This window comes from Lutra lutra, chromosome 4, assembly GCF_902655055.1.
Source record: "Lutra lutra chromosome 4, mLutLut1.2, whole genome shotgun sequence".
Taxonomy (NCBI): Eukaryota; Metazoa; Chordata; class Mammalia; order Carnivora; family Mustelidae; genus Lutra; species Lutra lutra.
The window spans coordinates 16,315,543-16,337,096 of record NC_062281.1 but is presented as its reverse complement, the minus strand read 5'-3'; the positions used below and the strand labels follow the sequence as shown (position 1 = coordinate 16,337,096).

The window sequence follows — 21,554 nt, the reverse complement described above, 5'->3', positions numbered from 1 at the left end:
AGACATGTCTCCACACAGTATGAAGTGTTCCCTGGGGAGCAAAAAATCCCAGTCTATGAAGCACCGTTGTAAGAAAACTGAGCAAGAGCTAACGGTCCCCTGAAGCAGGGCAGAATTCAGCCGGGAGTCTTGGTAAATGGTCGTCCTTTAGCCCCTGGCACCTGCAGCCACTAGAGGGAGTTAGAGACCACAGGGTATCCCCATCTGCGGCGGCTCACCATGCTCCACCAGGGCAAACCAGTAGAGGACGCCGTCTGCACGCGCGCTGTGAGCCTCCTGGGCTCTCTTGAGGTTTTCCCAAGCCTCTGCTGCTTTACGAGCAAAAGCCGGGAACACTTTATCCCCAGGGAAATATCTCCTATTTTTCCTGGGCCTTCATTTGATTAAAAGTTAATAACCTGGCCCTGCAAGGAAGCTGGCACCCTCATGCACTGCTGGAAGGAGTGTAAACTAGTCCTTTTCTGGAGGAGAACCCGGCAGCGTCCACCCAGGAAAGCCTTTAAAAATGAGTCCCCTCTTCAATGTGGCAATTCTAGGTCTGGAAAATTAACCAGAGAAAACCACCAAGGACCACAGCAAATCCTTCCCCAGGAGGATGGTCCTCAAAATGCTGCTGACAACAGTATAAACTGGAAGTGGACTCCCATTCTAGGGGCCCTGGTGGATAAAGCAGAGACCACAGACCAACACCGGAGTGTCAGGCGGTCATCTACGCCACAGGCTGGCGGCGGTGAAGGTCATGGCAAAGGGAGACATCTGGATAGAGCTCAGGCTGCACCAGGCCCAGGGAGAAGTGCCGTGCACCCATGAACTCCCTCAATCCTCGAAACACTCCTGGTTCTGCTGGGACAACTATCCCCATTTCCTAGATAGGAAAGGTGCCTTATGGAATTTGTCCAAATTCTTTTTGGACATGTGACATATGAATTTTGTCCAAATTTGTCCAAAGTCATGCTGCTAGGAAGTGGGGTTCCGACCCGGGCTGAGCCTCCAGGGCCTATGCATTTCCAGCATATGACTCTGACTACAGACAGAGGAAGGCAGGGCAGGGGCAGAGCCAGGAGCCTAAATGAATACTGCTAAATTTACCTCCCGACATGCTCTGAGGGGCAGTAGGCCTTTAAAGCCCGGCTCTCAAATTCCAGCGGTGGAGCCTAGAAATGTCGAGCTAGTACCAGAGGACTGAGCTCCTGTCCTTGCTAAGCTACCGCCGAGATCACAATGGTGGGCAGCTGCTCCACAGATAACCCCTGCCTTAGTTTCCTCAAGAGAGACTTCCAGGGTTGGAAAAGATCACTCAAGGTCAATTCCCTCACCCCATTTCTCTGCTCCATTATTTCTGTTACCTTCCCAGACATTTTCCATAGATGGCCACCGGTCACGTGTCACCCCCAGGAAAGCCAGAGGCTTCCCAGGAAGAGCTGCCCCATGGGACAGTAACGAGCACTTCCTAAACGGGCTGTCTGTGCAGCACTGGAAAGCCTGAGATGGGAGAAAATAAAAACCACAAAGACAACTTCCAAACAGCAGCATCTCTGTCCAACTGACACAGGGCAGGAGACAGGCGGGTGACCCCTTCCACGGACCCCGGGACCTGTCTGCTGGAATTAGTGCTGATCGCAGCAACATGGGGCACCCTAAAAATAGCTCTATCTGTGGATATGCTTAACATCTTACGCTCTTCCTGACCCTTGCTCAAACTTACCAAAAAAAAAAAAAAAAATCAGCATGTTTGAAAAAGCTTCAGAGGAAACCAGCTTTAGCTACAAAGACAGAGCAGACATCTGGAAGGAATCCGATTTGACAGTGAGAATATTTATGGAATCAAATGGCTGAGACACTCAGCAGCTTGTGAGTGAGGACAAGATCTTACTTGTTTCTGGATTTCCTGCACCCAGCCCTGGTGCTGAAGGAAGGAGCCGCCATCTACCACTCTGAGAGCAGATCGCGGGGCCGGCAAGCCCATACCTGGCGGCAGGCCCAGGGGCTGGGTCTGTCCTTTGTTCAATCCGTAAATCTTTGTGTGTCTTCCATGTACACACTATAGAATATTCAAAATAAATACAAGGGTCTTCTCTTAGAAAAGGTCTAGACTGATGCAAATCCACCTAAAGAAACAATGGTGTATTTCCTTCCTATTGTCTTTATAATCAATCACCACACACTTACTGGCCTAAAGCCAGGCACATTTATTATCTTACGGCTCTGGAAGTCAGAAGTCCAAAATCTGTTCCACGGGGCTAAAACCAAGGTGTCAGGAGGGCCGTGTTCCTTCTGGAGGTTCTAGGGGCGAACCTGTTCCCTGTCTTTTGCAGCCTCTAGGGACCGCCTGCATCCGTCCCTTGGCTTGTGGCCTCTTCCAGCACCTTCAAAGCCAGCAGCTCAGCATCTTTGCTCTTCTCTGACTGCTGCACAGTCCTCTCATCTTCTCTTACACTGATCCTCTACGCCCTTCTTAGAAGAACCCTTGTGATTACAGACCCAGCTGGATAATCTAGGATAATCTCTTCATCCCAAGATCCTTAACTGAATCACAACCGCAGAGTCCTTTTGCCCTGTACTGTTGGCAACACAGTCCCGGGTCCTGGGGCTGAGGATGGAGACCGTTTCGGGGAGGGCATCATTCTGCCCAGCAACACTGCATACGAGTTGTTAATTTGGAGAGTGCCAGGGGCACTGTGTGTCTCTCCAGAGCCCATCCATCAGATGGTTAAGTCTGGGCCAATGACCTAATCCCACCCCTTTGGCTGTGGCTGGTTCAGGGATGGGACAGGAGGTCGATGGAGAAAATGGCCCTGATCAGCTATCATGATGGCCATGGGAACACCTGCCTTAGGATGAGATCTGTCCTCCGGAGAGAAGACAGAGGGGCTGGCATCCCCAGGGACCTCCCTGAGCCACCAAACTAACACATGGAGCCCAGGCAACCTCTGGACCTGGAGTTCCTGTTTTTCGAGAGGGTATGTTTTCATAGCATCTTCGATTCAGCTCTGTTTCTTGCCAGTTGAAAGGAGAAGAAGGCAGGGAGCGCAGGCCTCCTTCGCTTCTCCCGAACACCAGCAAGCAGCCCGCTGCTGAAAGACAGCTGCTGGGACACAAATACACTTCACGGCACAAACCCTCATTCTTTCCAGTGTGGTGCACAGAAGCACCTTCTGCTGTGACAAGCAAAGGTTTTTATAATAAAGTAGCACAACGTCACTCGGTGATCTACAGTGCATGGATTGCAAAGGACAAAAACGGTAGAGAGAGAAAAGAAAAAAAAGAAAGTCCAGAGGCTAGACTAGCAGAGCACGAATGCTGGGGCAGAATCCTAGGTCTTGCACCTGAACACACTTAACCATTCCACAAATGCTTACTGGGTATTACACCTGTCTCCTAGGGCGGCCATGACAAAGCACCCCGAACCAGCCGGCTTCAGACCACAACGATGTAGTGTCCCACGCTTCTAGAGGCCGGAGTCTGACCTAAAGGTGTGGGCAGGGCCATGCTCCTGCAGAAACCCACAGGGGAGAATCCGTCTCCACCTCCTTCCAGCTGCTGGTGGTTACAGGCAACCCTGCGTTTGCGGATGCCTCACTCCTGTCTGTCGTCGTTGCCTGGGGACAGGCTCCTGGGTGTGTCTGTCTTCACACGAGGCACCTGTGAAGGCAATCCCTGCTCTGCATGTGTCTGTGTCCAAATTTCTCCTTATGGAGACAGCAGCGGTACTGGATCAGGGCCCGCGCTAATGACCTCACCTCCACCTTACCACACCTGCAGAGACCTCATGTCCAAGTGTGGTCCCGTTCACAGGTGCTGGCGGTTGAGACTTCAACCTATCTCTTTGGGAGACTCAATGCACCCCATAATAAGGGTCTACCATGCAGCAAGAATTACAGGGACTCCAAAGACGATGACAAGGGCCTGACCCTTGAGGAGCCAGCGGACTGGTTGGAGGTGGGGGGGGGGGGGGGGACAGCTACAAAATGGCACAGGGAACGCAATCTTCACAGCCATGCTGTGGGCTTGGTCTTCTTGTCCCCCCTTTATAAGTGGGAAAAGTGGAACACAGGTGGGTGAACTAACTTGCTGAGGGCCACAGGGTTGGGAAGTGGAAGAGCTAAGATCCAAGCCCCACTTTCACTGACACCCGAAGGCCCTTTCCCACTATGACAAGCTGGACACGTCCCCACTGAGGACAAAGAGGCACATTAAAGTCACAAACAGAATATGAACTGCTTTATGCCATTCTGGGGATGACAAGGGAAAATAAGGAGACACTGAGCCATGGTCGTTCCCCACAAAAGTCCGACAGGGCCACACCCTTCTCACTGCAAGTTGCCACCCGGTGGCTGTGCGGAAAGGTGGCACAGTGGCACGCATCCAGTGGCCTTGTCCTGCCCCTCCACGCAGCCTCATTGGCAGGCGGCTTCCATCTCCCCACACAGCGGGGGCCTAATGCACTGGCCACGGTGGGGTCTCCAGCGTGCAGGTGGCCAGCGAGGGCTGAAAAGCCGGTCTGTGGGGCCCAGCTTCTGAGGCAGAAGAGGGGAGGGGAGAGGGAGGGGGAAGCAAGATTTAAGAAGCGCCTGGGTCGGAGCTTGGGGCCACTATAAGTCACTGTGCTTCCCAGAGGCCCTCTGAGGGCTCAGTTGTTGGAAGCCTAATTAGCAGTCAGAAAGAGCCCCGGACAGGGGAAGGCTCCGGGAAGCCTCCCCAGGAGAGGGACGGGGGCCACTCACCTGCCGCGGGGGTTCTCGACCCCAGCACAGCTCATGTCTGGGACCAGCTCCTTCTTTGTCATGCGGGGCTGGCCCGAGCACTGTGGGGCGTCCCGCGGCGTCTATCCCTGACCCTCCAGGTGCCAGCAACACGCCCCACGTCAGGATGACCAGAAATGTCTCCCGACATTACCAAATGTCTCCTGGGCTTGGCGGGGCGGGGAGGGGCAGACTCACCCCTGTTGAGAACCACTAGCCCAGGGGAACAGTGACCTTCTCCCATAAGGACGGCACTCTGATCTGGGCACTGGGCCTGGAGAAGCCACAGCTCTCCTCTGCCCTGGGACAGCAGTGCCCACCCCCCCACACACACACACTGCAGCCGCTCCAAGAGGCCAGCTCGCTGCCCACCCCCGGCTTCCTGAGCGGAGGTGACAGGCACCCGCTGCTCATGTGGAGAAACTACCCCACTTGCCATTGGAGAAACAGTAATTCCAAAACACGCAATGGACATTCCCCATAAAGTCAACAGGCACTGACCCCCTCCCTGACAGCCCTAGGGACACACTGATGCACCAGAGGCAGCTTATGTTCCCGTGTAAAATACCAGAAGGATCCATGCAGCCATGAAAGGGAGGAGGACACGTGCCCACTCCCAGGCACAGAAGCTCCACCGTCTGCGCAGCTGGGAAGGGCTCCTTCACGGGACCAACATGGGCACAGAGGAACAAGGGTGTGGAACACAAAAGTGACCTGTAGCCACTCAACGGCTCGTGCCTTCTGTCTGGACACAGGCCAGAGAAGCACTGACAGCCCCATAGTGTCTCTGAAGATCGGTGACATGGGACCCTATACACAGGTGCCATGTACCAGAGCCCGGAGGGGACTCCATCCTCGTGCATGCAGATGCATGAAACCACCTCCCGTGTCCACCCAGTTGAAGTTGACGAGATCCAAGAGCAGTGGCTGTGTGTGGCTCCCGGGCACACGCGCACCAAACAAGCCAGATACGCCACTCGTATCAAATAAGACGGTCACCCGCCCCTGCGACATGTTTGTATCAGGAACCTTTTCCCGAAATCTATCTGCTTTGATGCACACCAGATTGCACCTGTTGTGGTATGTGACCCCGTCCCCTCCCCCACCTCAAAGGAGTTCTGGGGGCCCCGCCCCAGCCATACTCCATCCCCTCAGCCCCAGGGCTGCCCATCTGAGTGACATCGAGACCCCACGCAGCCTGCAGGCCACAGAGACCCCACAGTGGCACGCTCACCATGGTTGACCTGACGTCGTGGCAACTCCCTGCCATGTCCCAAGTTAACACAGGGATCAAGAAGAAAAGCAGTAGAGACACAGGGTTAAGAGAGAGGCTTCGAAGTGAAGTGATGTGGGTTCAAAGCCCAGCTCAGTCCCCCCACTAGCTGTGGGACCTCAGAAAGGGTCTAACTTGCTTACACTCAAATGTGGAAGACTGTTTTCTAGTAAACAGCACTGCCGACTCAGGTCTCGGGTCTCTGTGGCACACATCACACCCGGAAGGCATCACCTGTGAGTCAGAGTTTGGGCTTCCTGTGAAACAGCCTGGAGTATCCCAGTTACAATTTTTCACAATCTTGTCCCCGATCTTTCACAACTGCCTCATCCGTATGCCATCCGACGGCAGTATTTCTAAGAAGCAACTCGTTTCTATCCCCTATTTCAAGCATTCCACTTATTTTGCAGAAATAACCGATCTGGATTTGATATGCACATTGCGAAGATTTATATACCTTATAATTAAATAATTTAACAATTGTCATACTGTGTGGATATACAGAGAAGCCTACCAGCTATGAGCTTGCTGAAGGCAGGGGTTGGTACAGTTTCTAGAGAAATACAGAGCACTGGTTACATTGACGGGCACATTAAGAAGGACTCTGGTGTGGCGATAATCAGCCACGTCCTCCAGGAAGGCAGAGGCCAGGGTGACTCTGCCCACATTGATGTGCCAGCCCCCAGAGCACGGCCCTCACTTCTCCCACGTGGAATACAGCCCTTCGCCAAGAAGCTGGCTGATGAGAACATGGAAGGCAAGTTAACAGGACAAAGGCACTTTCTGCGAAAGCCCGGGTTATTCCTTCTGTCCAAGCATCTCAGGAGACCAGAGGCTGAGAAGAGTGGTCCAGAGGGTCTGTCTTGGAAAGGCCTGCTGGTCCTTAGTTATGCATCAACAAAGCGGTCATTTGATGGAACTCAGGGCTGTGGTATCAAGAGGTTCACGGTCAGCTGGCTGCAGCGAGCTCCAGTCTCTCGGTGTCCCCAGGCCTCCGAAACAGGCAGGCAGCTGTCCTTGGCTAGCCAGCCTTTGAAGGTGTCCCCAGCCCTCTGTCTCTGCTGTTTACTTTTACATCGCAAAGATCAAGACAATTGTGTCACCGGCCTCCTTCCTGTAAAGGATGGAAAGGGAAGGTCCCACGGACTCCGCTGCTTGGTACCTTCACAGGCCACTCAGGAGCTCTCCTGCTCACAGCACTCAGGATATTAAGAACAAATCAACATTGCGGGTTCTGTATACGAGGAGAGAGTATGTCTGTCCTTCCTCTCCAGCCCCTGCTCTTCTAGAGCCCCGAAGTCTTAAAACATCAGGTGTCTTTCACCTTGATGGCCGGCTGGAAGACTGCCCGGGCAGGGCATCACAGAAGCTGCCTCAGCGTGCGTCAGCTGCCGCTCTGGCCAAACGGTGCAGGGCACGGCTGGGGACACCATCTGCCGGCACACGCCACAGCCACCATGGCTTCCCCTGACAGGGAAGCTGGCGCCCCACTTCTGCCATCTCGTAGGCAGGTTTCAGGGTCCTCACAGCTCTAAGTGATGGTTTACCCAAATATCCAAATATCAGTCCAAATATTGAAATATCCAATCCAAGGGCCAAGTGCAAAGGGCCATCAGGGGCACCACCACAGCTGGACCAACAAAATAATGGGTCTGTAGGGAGCACTCGGGTACTCCAGGCAGGGCACCAACGGGAGCTCAGCTGGAGGTAGGCGTACCTACCTGAGGCTCCAGAAAGAGGACTTTCCAGGTGACCTCCAGGCTGGACCAGCTGACCCTCTTGCTTCCTTTAAGGCAAAGCATCTTATGGCAGCCAGGATGCTGGAGAAGAGACGGGACAGCGCTCCTACACTCAACAAACACCGAGGAAATGCTGCTGCGGTCCCGTTCCTGGGCCATGACTGGGGAGACAGCTCCGGGCCTCGTGGAACACACAGCTCATCTGAACTTAGAAGCAAGGAATTTGCAGGGTGACCTTTGGGCTGGAAAGTCCCTTAGAAAACACACCAAGCAACAAACCAGCAGTGCCTTATTGTTCAGCGTCACACTGTTGCCTTAATTAGCAGAGAAGCTCCTGACGCCCTCTGGGGAGCCGGACACTGGCTGTCCTTTCTCGTGTTTGGGAAACACACCCAAGCCCATCCCTGCGCATTTGTGTGGCGGCTGGTTCCTGTCAGGGGCACCATCATTTTCATTAAAGGTCAAAGAAGGCATGCAGGATATTAAGAACACATTAACTGCTTCTTCCGGTTTCATCAACATTTTATTTTTATCCTTGGGCACAGAGAGATGGACAACAGGGAAAAGGTAATATCATTTGACGCCCTATATTTGTTTAACGGAGGGGACGGGGAGGTGAGGGGAAGAGAAAGAAACAATCAGTCGCGGTATCGTGGGTTACCATGCAGACCGGTTACCATGTATATCAGCCACGTAAGTGGCTCCACTCAGTAGAAACACCGGTCTGACGTCAACCACCCAACAGCACCCGAACACCTTATGTTAACCTTGGCGATGGTTGAAGAACACTTCTGCATGTGCTACTTAGATCACCCAAATGTTCTTGCAACAAATCCACGATCTGATCTCAGGGACGATGAGAAACGTGAACGGTATTTTAAGCAGTGGGAGGACCTGCCCCTTTGTCCTCATGGGGTCCCTTAGGACGAAAGTGAAAAAAATTACAAAGATTTTTTTTAAAAAGAAGCCCTTAAAAAGCTCCCCCACAAAGGAAGCCTAACTTCCCTTTTGCTACAATGGCAATCCCCACCACCCGCTTCCATCTTCATGGAAGAGAAAAGCACATGGAGTTTCCTGTTTGAAAAAACGTATTATTCAGCTACTGTACGCGGCTGAGCGGTGAAGGACAATCCAGCTGGTGTTTACGGGACAGCTAATACTGTGCACTCAGCGAATGCTGCGCAGGGTCAGCAACACATTTTGGGAAGACACCCTTGTGCCCACACGCAGGGTGGAAGACACCGCAAACTGTTATCAGCTGACAATCTCGCAGCCAAGCTCACACTCCCCAGCCTCTCCCACTTCACGACTTTTCAAAAAGCAGAGGAAACAAAACCGCACACAGTCCCACCACCATCTGGCGGCTTCAGCAAGCACGAGAGTCTGGCATGCACGGTACTGGCAGCCACAAAGACCAATATTCCTCTTTCTTTGTTGCTGTTTTAAAAGCAAAGCGAGAGCGGTAATATGGAAACACAAACACGCGGACCCGCTCACTCGCCGGGGAAGACGGAGCCGCCACGAACGCACTCCGACGGCGATCCTTCCCTCCCCCTGTTCTGGACGTAACAGTGCCCAGCTGGAACGTGCTGGGGGAGGTGGGTATCAACCAGGAAATGCCACTGGCCCCCCAGACAGCTGCCACGACCAGTGCCCATGGCGAGGGTCTGCTGCTGATGCACAGGCACAGAAAGACGCCCCCCACTGGAGCCAGGTGCTCAGCTCAAGGGAGCCAACTAGGCAGATGTGGGCGGCTGGGCTTTCTTAGCCTGTGAAACTGAACTGCCGGGAGGATAAGATGCTTACAGCCACTGATGCGGGCATTACCTCCCAGGTGGCCTTCAGGGAAGGGCAGATCACAGAGAAGGGGGCCTGATGAACAATATGGACACAGGAGAGGGCAGTATCTTGGGGATCAGAGAAAGCCTGATACATCCACCTCCCCAAAAGTGATGAAACCCCCAAGGCTGAGCCCTTGATGCTGTCTCCTTAGCTGTCCCCTGGTTCTGCTTCCGCTGGTACCAGACCTTCCCTGTGACCAACAGTTTAACCTTGAAACCTCTGCTATCCAGAAATGTATTGCTGGCCTATGAACTACTCTGTTCCTTTAAGGGGCTTCTGTACCCCCTGCAAACTATGCCAGAATATGTTGACTTCATCAGTTCTCAGGAAGCAACCTTGCTGCTTTCCAAATTATTAGGAACAGCTACCATTTACGAGTGGCTCATAACTGAAGAGGGAGTTGCAAGCACACTGTATTCAACTTTAAAAACCTCCTTCTACTCCTCATATAGGTATCGTTACCAGGTAGGTATTATTATTCTCATTTTACAGATGAGGACAGGGAAGCTCAGGGAAGTGAAGTCATTTGCCCAAGGTCACACAGTAGAATTCAGGATCTGTACCCAGGGGTGAGTCTACAGACCTTTGAAACTTTCTTCAGGACAACTCACTGTTGCAAATATATCTCAGAATATCTAATGAATAAGAAGTCAGGTTTTCACACTCTGCCCTTGCTGTAACTGAAGGAACATAAAAACCCTTCCACTCAAACATCTGTTTCATGAGCGAGATTCGGACCACCGTGGCCACATCCCTGCTGGGCTCTGTGCCGGCTGGCTGGTCTGCATGCAAGGCCCTGGCTCCCCCAGGAAGACACGGACAGTCTCAGCAGATGGCCTCCCACCAGCTTCCTTTGCAGCAGGATGCTCTTTATTCATGCAAAGGACCCTTCCCTACTCACTAGGAGTGTCCTTCCCAAAATCACCCTTTCAGCTCCTGACCTGTCCCAAGAGGAGCCTCTATAGCAGTTTTGTGGAGACCCCATCTTTGCTTAGTCTAATTTGAGATCTCTTTGTTATCTAGAAACATTGACATCTCATAAAATGGCACACAATGGGATGTGTACACATCTCTGGACACAGTAGGTGCTCAGCAAACCTCCGTACATGGGAACCCGCAGGCGTGCTTGAGCTCCGAGTTCCAAGCTTATAAGGCTGGCTCTTCCCAATTCTCTCAGTACCTCCCCCGGGTCCCCACCCTTCTTCTCCGTGCCTGCTGCCCACCCCCACCTACCAGTGTGACAGGGAACTAGGCAAGAGCAGCTCAGATGTCAGGCTCTACAGGAAGAGCGGCAGCATCAGCCAAGACTCCATTAGTGGCACACGGGATGCGGACAGGCTTCTGTGTTGCAGCTAATTTCCTACCCAGATTCACCCAAGGTCACTCCATATCCTCCTCCTCTCCCCCTCCATTTCTATCTCAGGCCACACCTTCCCCAAATCGTTTCTGCATGACTCTGCAATGGTTTCTGATCCGGTTTCTTCTAACTAACCCTGAAACGGCAAACAGGACATTGGCTCTTCCAACCAGAGAAAGCAGGTAGAAGGCTGAGGCAGGCAGGAGAGCAGCACTGTGACGCAAGCCAAGCGTCCCCAGGACCCCACGGGCTGGCCATCCCCGCCCATCCATCCTCCATCTGTTCAATCCAAGGGCGTAAACCGGTTTTAGTTTCGAGTTCCCCAGCTGAGTCTTGAGATCAAGCACTAGTGAAGGGAACCAAGGACTATTCCCAGTTATTTCCAATCTCCTTACTGCTCTGGCCAAATCAACCACCCACTGCCCTTTGTGTTGTACTGGAACTGCATTAAATCTGGCAAAAGCAATCCCAGGTTCATAGTTACTAGGGTCCTCCAAAGTAAAGGGTGGGGGAGAGGGACAGCTCAAATATTACCTGAAAATGTTATTTGCTCAGTAAATAAGACTTACAAAGCTTGAGGTAGGTACATAGATGTTGGGGAAACACGGAGTCCTCAGTGGTTAGAAGCTGGGGCTTGAAGCAAAAGATAAACGAGCATCCCCCAAAACGTTTTCTTGGTCCTGCCCAATTTCCATTAAAAAGGGCACAATCCTAGCATCCTGATGATCCTTCAAGGTTGACCGAACCGGCCTACATGAGATGTCCCTGAGAGCCGGTCACAGGATAGGACGTGAACGTTCTACTCAATGATCAGAGCTACTCCTGATCTCCTTCCTGCTCTGCTCCCCGGTACACTTCTTTTCCCTAGTCCTCTAACAGCCCAAACCCTTCCCAAGGACAATAACCACCCATGAGTGGTTTAAACCTAACAGCAACTCAGTCATCAAACAAACCCCACGGGAAGCTGCCGGAAATCATGGACTGGCCCTGTGTCCTGTGTGGGGGTTTGGGAGGAAATGCATGAACAGAGGCTTCCCCTGCTCTGTCCAGCTCGCAGCCTGACCCCATGGACCAGCTAGGACTGATTTATTACCACTGCGCCGTGTATGTTCCTGTGGCCAACAGCTGTCTGTTCAGTGGGCTCGTGTCCCTTTCCTCTTCCCTGTGGAATGATTAGGGTCATAATTCTCAACTCTGAAGATCTAAGCATTCCTTGTTTTTTAAGATCAGCTCTTCACAAAGGTGGGGTAGGGGTGGGGCAATCAGGTTTGTATCTTCTGGCCTAATTCTGATGGTCTGCTAATGATACCTGGAACATTGTGTTAAGAAGGATTCTGAGGCTGGATCTGGGCTTAATGGAAAAGTGGGTGCCTACATCAGCTAGCAGTGTCTGCCACGAACTCAGGTACCACGGAAGGACGCGTACCTTGTATTTGCTACTCTGGCCGTAAGGTCTCACAGGAACTAGAGCAGGGAGCTTTCACACTTCATGTGATCACGAGGGGATTTTGCTAAAATGCAGATTCTGACTCAGAAGGTCTGGAGTGGACCTGAGACTCTGTATTTCTAACCAGCTCCCAGCTGATACTGACTTACTGCCAGACCAGCAACCACGCTTTGGGCTGAAGGTGCTGGGGTACTTCAGCCAATACCCCTTTCCCAAACTCCCCAAGAACTCCACCATCACAAGGACCCTAACCAGGTGAAATCTAGGTGGATCAGATGTCCCCAACTTGGTGGAGGGACCTGGAGAAGGCGACTGTTCACTGTGTTGCACCCCATAAGACACTGGGGCCTCCTGCTGGTGAAGCTTCCCACCCTCTCCAGAGGTCCTCCAGCCAACAAGTGAAACCTCAAACTTGGGTCGCGAGAAAAAGAGAAAGCTCAGAAGCATCAGGCAACATGTGAGGACAAAGTGGCTGGATATAAGTCAAGTGCAGGTCACAAAGTGGCCCTTGGTTCCCCACGTGCCTCCAGCTCCCCCCATGCCTGGGAGGTTAAGTAGCCTTCAGAGTGACTCAGTATGAAAAGGGGGGCATGGAGTAAGCTCTCTCCTCTGCCTACCGGGGAATTAGCACCTCAGGGTCTCCAGCATCTGCAGTTCAGGGCAGGATAACAGAGGGAGAAGAGAGGCGAAGGGGACCAGATGGCTGCTGGCTCACCTCGGCTCTTTCCCGTGCACATGTACGCATCACCACACTTGTGACGCTGTCCTGGGCTTACTGCATCCTGGGCCTGTGTCTCCTAGTGGAGGACTAGACTGTGACCTCCCCGTGGACAGCCACAGGGTCCCGGCCATCTCTGAATTCTCAGTATCTGGCAAGACGCATGGCCCAGGATAAAGCCTCCATAGATATTTGCAGATAAAGGAAAGCAAAACAGAAATAAAAAGTCTTTTATCAGACAATAACCCATCCTAAGAGCAGGTACCCCTAGCAAGGTGGTAGCTGGGGCTACATCTGAGCTCCCAGGAGGGGGTGATGAGCACTTGTTTACCGGAGTTAGGCTCACCCATGGAATGAAAACAAAAGGGACAGGAGTTCTGACCCCTGGGAGCCCTGGGAGGCCTGCCTGGCTTGAGGTTCAAGACCATTTAGTGAAAGAATATACCTAAATGCTAACCTAATAGAGAATATTTAGATCTAAGCTCAGCTGCTTTGGCTGCGCAAATAAAATCACTTGTGTACCTACTATGGGCAAGGCATTGTGTAACAATGGGATAGCAAGTCTTCCTCCATGTAAGAGCATGCACAAAAGAAAAGAAAAAAAAAACAAGAAGGCAAAACGAAGAGTAGCCTTTTTACTTTAAGATAGAGGACTGATACAGCCCTCAGAAGTCCCCATCGGGAGGGAACAGGGCCCATTAAAATGTTCACAATATTCAGAACATATTTTTTTTAGAAGATAATTACCAACAACCTCAGGAAGCTCCAGAGCCCCTTAGATGCTATTAGAAAATCCTTTGCAGGCGCAGCTCTGTTGCCATGACAACGATCACTCGGCTGAGTTATAAAGAAGGATGAGGGACCCACCAAATGGTATTCTCAACAGTAAGCCATGTGGTTCCTTAAAGACACTTTTCTCAAGAAGCCTCAGCATCTAGGAGTTAGAGAATGTACAAACGCAATGGGACCCAGGGGCAGCCCAGTTTTAGCATGTTTCTGGCATTTTTTCCTTTCCCACCCCTGCCAACCAGTCGCCTAAACTCAGGTGACATATCCCCCAGGCCAGAGAACTCACCCTGTCCCATGCTCAGAGGAAGAGGGCAGGGAGTTTTCCTCTGCAATCCCTGGAGGGAAGTGAGCACAGGCGAAGCGTTAGGAAGGGCAGGACTTCCATCTGAAGAACCTCTCCCTTTCCAGGCAGAAGGTTTGGGGAAAGCACCCTGACCTCTTTGGCAACACCTGCCATTAGCTCAAGGAGGCTGAGACAAAACAAAGACAGCCATGGAAGGTAGCTTCTTCTGGGTCTTAAGTATAGGACCAGTTTCTAATTCCAACCATTAAGTGTCACCTGGAAATTTCATGATCCCGTCACTGTCTTACTGGGACCTTATTTTTTTTTTTAATTTTTTTTTTATTTTTTCAGCATAACAGTATTCATTATTTTTGCACCACACCCAGTGCTCCATGCAATCCGTGCCCTCTACAATACCCACCACCTGGTGCCCCCAACCTCCCACCCCCCACCCCTTCAAAATTCTCAGATCGTTTTTCAGAGTCCATAGTCTCTCATGGTTCACCTCCCTTACTGGGACCTTAAACAGACACAACGCATTAGGGACCCTAACGGTATTCAGTGAAACACTTGGGAGGCTGCATACGGCAAAAACATAACCACATGCCTCGTGTCCACATGCATATGGCGTGCACAAGCACATGTGCACAGACCACGAGAGAGGAAGCCACTCTGATGTGTGTCTCTTTGGAACATCACCAAGGATGGCTTCTCCCATGGCCCCAGGCATCAGATACCTTTGAGACGAATGCGGATGGATTAGGTAACTCCCAGGGGAACACACTTGTGCAGACCAGGATCGGGAGAAGGGGACACGGCTGACTTGGGGGCACCACGGGGCATGTAATTTGCATCGTAAAAAAGGACACAAGCACTGCTGAAGGGGAACCCCACATTCCACCAACACGTGCTGCTGTGGGGAGCAGCACAGCCTGAAGAGGAGCCTCCCAGATCCTGAACAGATGACCGCCACCTGTCCACTGCCACCTGTCCTCCTGACCCCGCCCCTTTACAGTGAGGCTCCAAAACAACAGGTGCTCTCCGGGGTGCCTACGTGCATCCTGTCCGGGACAGAATGGTCCAGAATCCTCAGCTTCCTTCAGCATACCGTGCCCCTTGGCTCACCACTTCCCGGATGGCCTCTGGACACCAAGTGCACCTTCCACCCTGGGCCAGCGCAGCACTATGTGGGACTGCCATCCTGGAGCAAACTTAAACGCTCATTTCATCGGAGAAAGAGTCAGAATGATTTACATAATCTGTTCTTAAAACTCCAGTTTACTTAGTGCCTTATAAATAATTTCTATCATCCTAAGAAGAACTTGAAAAGATGAAACTCTGCATGATCTACAGTGCTCGCACTGAAAGCAAACACCCAAGTGGGTTTGTTTGCACAGATTTGCGATCAGGACCATACCAATGCACAGGTGTCTCCCCAGAACGCTGAAGGCGGCCCCCGGGTTTCCCACCAACATATTCCTAATCAGGAACCCAGCTCTCATCCAGGGAAGAGCCCAGCAAACCTTAGCAGTCCTGAATCAGCACACGGACTCAGTCTAAGACAGGAGTTATGAGCTCTTGCAAGCATGAGCGCTGATGTGGACAGCGCTCCAAATGTCGGGACGGGTGGACGAGTGGACGGGTATAGAGCCCCTACCAAGAGGGCTCTGTGCCCGTCCACACCAGTGGGGACACGTCGGGGAGGACAGAAGCACAGAGAGGGGCTCCTGACCAGAAGGCGCAAGACGAAGGGTGGAGGGACAGGCAGGCGTCAGCACGCTCCTGTTATAGAAAAAGAAGCCGGCCTTCCCCCACCGTGGGACTGTGGGACCGCCGGCCACATTTCCAGGTGACTGCTCAGGGCCACAGGAAATGGCACAGGCAGGCAGCCGTTAGGTGAGAACAGCTCTGCAGGGCTAAGGAGACAAGCTTACAGCCCTGGAGATACCAGTTTATTTTCAGAGACAATTAGCCAGTAATTACAAACCTGAGACTGACCTTTCCGCTAGAAAGCTCGACATCAGGGACCCTCTTGTCCCCAGCCAGAAAACAGGAAAAGCAATGACATTTGAATGACTTCCATTTGAGGAGTGGGTACATGTGCCGCTGCGCACCTGTGTGTATGAGACTGACATGCAAGGGAACCCAGGGCAGGGACAGACCCCCAGCCACAAAAAGCTGCTAGATTAACTCGGAATTGTATTCAATCCACAAACCAGCATTCAAAAGTGGATTAATAACTGCTGGAAAATGAGTCCGAGTAAACCCCATTTTCTTATTTTTTTAAGTTCAAAGACTGAGACCCGTCAGGTAGATTAAGTAACCCAGGACAGTCGCCACCCCGCCACCCTGCCCTATTCGACAAGCAGACAAACCCAGCACTCAAGCTATACCTCCGAGCTCCTTCCTCACAGTGAACGGATTCCTCCAGGCAGTATGCTAGTACAAGGCAATTAGGGGGCGTTTCTCTGGCCCTGGAAGGACAACATGATTCCCGAATGTCCAAGATGGACAACAGCAGGCCCTGCCGTCATGTGTCTGCACCCAGTCCCCTGGCTACCTGCCCCCTAGATCAGCTCTGGGTAACCCAGCTGAGCTGGCTGCTGTTCTAAGAGGTTCAGATTTGGTTTCTGGACTTGAACCCAGAACCCATCCATAGCAACTGTCCCAGCTCTCCCTGCAACCCGTGGTGTAACCTTGGGCAGCGTCCACTCCAAAGCTCAGCACTTCCTCCCTATAGGGCCACAGAGGGCTGAGAAGCCAAGTAAGATGCTGGGCACCTGCGCAGGCCCTATCCAGACAGAGGACTCCGCAGACACTTGCTATGGTCACGCTATCGACATTCAAGACCACAGCTGTCTGATTCCAGAGCATTTCCCTCAAACCTCTGCACACATAGCTTCGCACAAGACTCTTTCATCTCAATCTGGTTTTAGATTTACATCCCACCTCATTGCCAAATGCATTTCGGGTTTCTGTTAAATGCTTCAACTGCAGCAGAAACGTCTGTAGTGACTGATTAGGAGGAAGAGGTCACTGCCTTCAAAGACAGCCACTGAAAGGCCCTTCAAGCCTCTTGGGACTGATGTGTACAGCTGCACAGGCTGTACGCTGCAGGACTCCAGAGGATACCATGCCCACAGAGGGTGCGTCAGGGGCCCTTTGAAAGTCTGGTTTTGGCCCCAGTCAAATCCAGAAGGAGACGGGACTGGAACCTGAGTCACAGCTCCACCAGCTCTGCTACCCCAACCCTCTCCTTTCCTTTCCCTGGGTCGGTAAGCAAAGTTTAAAATAGACCGATTCACTCTCAGCAAAGGGACAGCTTCCCCCCCAGCCCCCAGACAGCTCGGAGGAAAGAAGAGGGTGATTATCTGCTACTGAAACCTTGGTTAGGCAGAGACCAGGGGCTAACACCGTAGGCCCACCCCATTTGTGAAAAATCATTATGTTCTCAAGAATCACTTGACTATGACTGAAGTTGCAACACCTTTTGCTCTCCTTTGCAGACGGATGGGTAGGTTTCTTTTCCTGATGTACAAAGGCCCACTCACCTTTGTTCTCTTTACAGGGAAGGAAAAACATCTGATTTCCAAATCAGTGGCAGTGGCACTAGCAGACCTCAACTTACCAAAGAGGTGCCTGTTCCAGAAGACTGTGTTTGCTGTTTCAAAAATGGCTATTTTTCCCCTGCAAAGAAATAATACCACCATGGCAGTTCTCAGGCTAGCCCACACATTTGACCCATGACATACCTGAGCCAAGTACCACAGAACCGGACCAGTCTCGCCACAGTGTGGCTCTTGGAAAAAGCGCTCAGTTTCTACATGGGACATGGATTTTAGCAGCAAGGAGAAAAGGGCAGAGCAGAGGGAGGAAGGGAAGGGCCTCCTACATTTGAAAAGACAGTATTCCTCATGTGTTTAATAAACACGCCACACCTACTATGCACAGATGCTAGGGTTCATCCAGAAAATGGTCCTCGCTCTAAAAATGGCACACAGGGCTCTGGCACAAAATAGGAAGTACACAGAAATGGATGATACAGTGTGTAAGGTCCCAGATTTGGAGAGAAGAGCTTGTCCAAGCTGGGCGGGCTACAGCCCAGCCAGCCTAAGACAGTGTGCTGGTGAGTCCAGAGAGCGGGGAAGAACCAGCAGCAAGAGGGGACAGGTCTGCGGGCCTCCAGGGATCCCAAAGTGGCTAGAGCATCTTGGATGGAGGAACAGTAGTCAGAGGATGAGGCCTGGCCTTGAAATTGCCTCGGCTACAAGGTTAAGCTGGGGAAGAAATTTCACCCCCAGGCAAATGGAGAGCCATGGAAAGGTTTACAAGAAGAGGCATGGCCAAGAAGCAGAAGGAACCCGGGTCCACCAGTGGATGAATGGACAAACAAAATGCGGTATATACATACAACAGAATATAAGTCAGCCTTAAAAAGGAACGAGAGGGGTGCCTGGATTCAGTGTCCCACTCTCGGTGTCAGGTCAGGTTGGGATCTCAAGGTCATGGGATCAAGCCTCACATGTGGGGGTGCGGGGGGGGGGTCTGTGCTCAGCGGGGGGTCCTTCTGCGCCACCCCCCCACCCCAACACTCATGCTTGCTCACGCTCGCTCGCTCTCTCTCTCTCTCTCTCTCTCTCTCAAATAAATAAATCTTGTAGGTATTCACAGTTGTCCAATTCATGGACACAGAAAGTGGAATGGTCGTTGCCAGCAGCCAGGGGCCAGGGAAAACAGGGAGCTATCGTCTAATGGGTATAGGGTCGGTTTTCACAAGATGAGGAAGTTCTGGGGATTGATTATATGACAAGGTACATAACACCAGTACTACAACTACTGCTGAACTATACACTTAAACATGCTTTAAAATGGTAAAAAGATGGTATATTTTATATTTATATGTATTTTACCATCTTAAAAATTAAGATTAAAAAGCATTTCAAAAGATTTCAATGATCTCATCTCAACTTCCGCTTCTGCTGTGGGAATGGTTTTGGAGGAGAAGCTAATCCAAGAACAGGAATGGGACCCCTTTCCCGGACCAGATCAGTCTGGGGGCCCCAGAACAAGTCACTAAGAATCAGAGCACAAACTGCTAAGCTGCACACTCTTCTCTGGACAGCCTCCACCCGGCTCAGGCAGCTGGGCTCCAAGACCTCTGCCCTTTAGGGTCCTCCCGTCTCTCCTCAGCACTCTCCCGGTTGCCGGCGTCAGAGGTGACAGATGCCAGGGCTCGAGGACCTTATGGGCCTCAGATCGAACCAGGACGGCCATTTCACATTTCTACATACAGGGCACAGATAAGCCAGACCTCATACAAGACACTCGGCAGAACACGCTGAGGCTCCGTGGGACGTCAGAACGCTCCAGGCGCGGTCCCGGTCTTGAGCATATGGTTTCCCAGTGGACTGGAAAACCAACCAAGCCATGTTCGTTGGCGTTTGGGTTGACTGGGAAGCAGGTTGGGTAAGAGCGTTAGCTCAAGGCACTGTCTCTTTCTGTGGGTGTGGCCTCTGCCGCAAGGGTGTTTATTTCAGGTAGTAAAAACACCCCCGGGCACTGCTCCCTTCCGTGAGCCTCCTGGCTGGCCAAACGCCTCCCGTGACCTGACATCCCGCCTGGGGCCGGCTGCTGTGACTCAGCCCCCACGGGCCAGCACACGGGATGGGAGGCACAAGTAAGACCCCACCGTCCCAGGAGAATGAGATAAAGTGTCACCGGTATGACAGAGTAGGGGAACACGAAAGGAAGAAGGGAGAACAGGGTTCTGTGAGCACCTGGCCCCCCAAACCTGCCACCCACCCCCAAATCCTCCAACAAATTCCTCCTCTGGGTCTGAAGAGATTTCTGTGGCTACAAAGCAGACTCTTGACTGATAATATCCGGGAGAGAATTAAGTCCTTCTCATTCACCCCTGGAGCAATGAGGCATTTAGCTACTGAAATCTGGACTGCTTTCTTATTTCCATTTTTGAGCTTCTTTTAAAAACAGATTGATTAGCAAACAATTCAGATTAACTAGCAGAAATCCACACCTACGGACTAGCATTTCATCTGCCCTCCGGCCCACAGCAAATCCTAATGGTTTTCCAATCAGGGTTATAGAAGTAGGAACCCACAGCTGGAAATTCTGTCTGCGCAAGGAGTGAAGGCAGGGTGTCTGTCTCCCTCATGCACGCGTTGTCCCACCGACTTAAAGTCTGTGCCTAATGTTCTTCCCAGGATTCAGTCCCAGCACACTGGTGGCAATGAGATGATTTTCAGGCAGGGTTCAGCATCCAGTGAGGGCGTCCTCCCTGCCAGAAGAGGTGGGGATGTGGCCCCCCCGGGCAGCCCCGGCCGGGAGACCAGCAGCCACCTCCAGGGGCTCCAGGACTCTTGCTTCCATTTCCAGGAGAACAAGGACTCACCAAACAGCCAGCCAGCGGGGTCGCAGGGTTCCCAACCAGGGCAGTAGCAGACTTTGAGGCCCCAAAAGGCCATTAACTGCTTTAACCCATTTATCTTCATTTTCCTAGCCTATCAAGTACGAAAGACCAAAAATTCTGTTCTTCCACTTACTACAAATGAGAAAACCAGGGGATCTGGGAGGGTCCTTGAAAAATCATCTGGTACTTCATAAGGGATCTCACCTAAACCAGAGATTTGCAAGATAATTTAAGCAGCAAAACCCTATTCTGAGTTCAGATGTTTTACAAAGAAAAAGGTCCAGTGCTGGCTAGAGGGGGCAGGGGAGTGCAGGGGCTCCTCACAGACTCTTCTCCACCCCAGACCCCTGGACAGCAGCTGAGAGTTCACCCATCTGATAATGCCACTTAAAATTTCAAGCAGACCCTTATTTGAGGGACCTCAGAGACCTAAAGAAGTCAGCTGGCCAAGATTTACCACCCCCTTTTACATTCCTTACTCGGGGTGGCAACCTTATGCTAGGCAATGCAGATACTTTATTTCTAATATTAATGACAGCTGTGCCCGGTGGACATTTAATGTTCCCACTGTGGAGGAGGAAACTAAGGCAGAGACCAAGGCACTCATTCCAAGAGGTTAGCCCTCACCCCACACCAACTGTGTTTTGGAAGAGGGATTCTTTATTGGGCTATGTGTGTTTCCTCCAGTTTTGTGCAAAATGCTACGTAAAAGTACTGCTTCCAGACTCCTATGTAACAATATTCTCAAGCTGCCCGTGCACAGAGAGGGTAAGCAACCTGCCGTGGGTCACACAGCAAACCGAAGGGAGCTGGGCTTTAGACCAGATGTGTATCTCCAGAGCCTGTGCTCTCTCCACCAACCCCCACTGCTTCTCTAACCTAAATCCCTCAAACCGCCACCTGGGCCTCAGGGGAAACTGTGCAGAACTGACCACCC

At 51.9% G+C, this 21,554-nt stretch overlaps 1 protein-coding gene across 15 annotated transcripts in view; it reads right to left on the bottom strand.

The window, feature by feature from the left end:
* MTSS1 (MTSS I-BAR domain containing 1) overlaps nt 1-21,554 on the bottom strand; it is a 158,259-nt gene that overhangs the window by 35,095 nt on the left and 101,610 nt on the right. Inside the window, exon 1 of one of the 15 annotated variants that reach the window (XM_047724144.1) lies at nt 6,159-6,261. The exons of the other annotated variants lie outside the window; for them this stretch is intronic. Coding sequence (XP_047580100.1) covers nt 6,159-6,246 — 88 coding nt within the window. The 5' untranslated portion in view covers nt 6,247-6,261. Of the gene's footprint in view, nt 1-6,158; nt 6,262-21,554 lie in introns of those variants that run through there. 15 annotated transcript variants of the gene reach the window in all.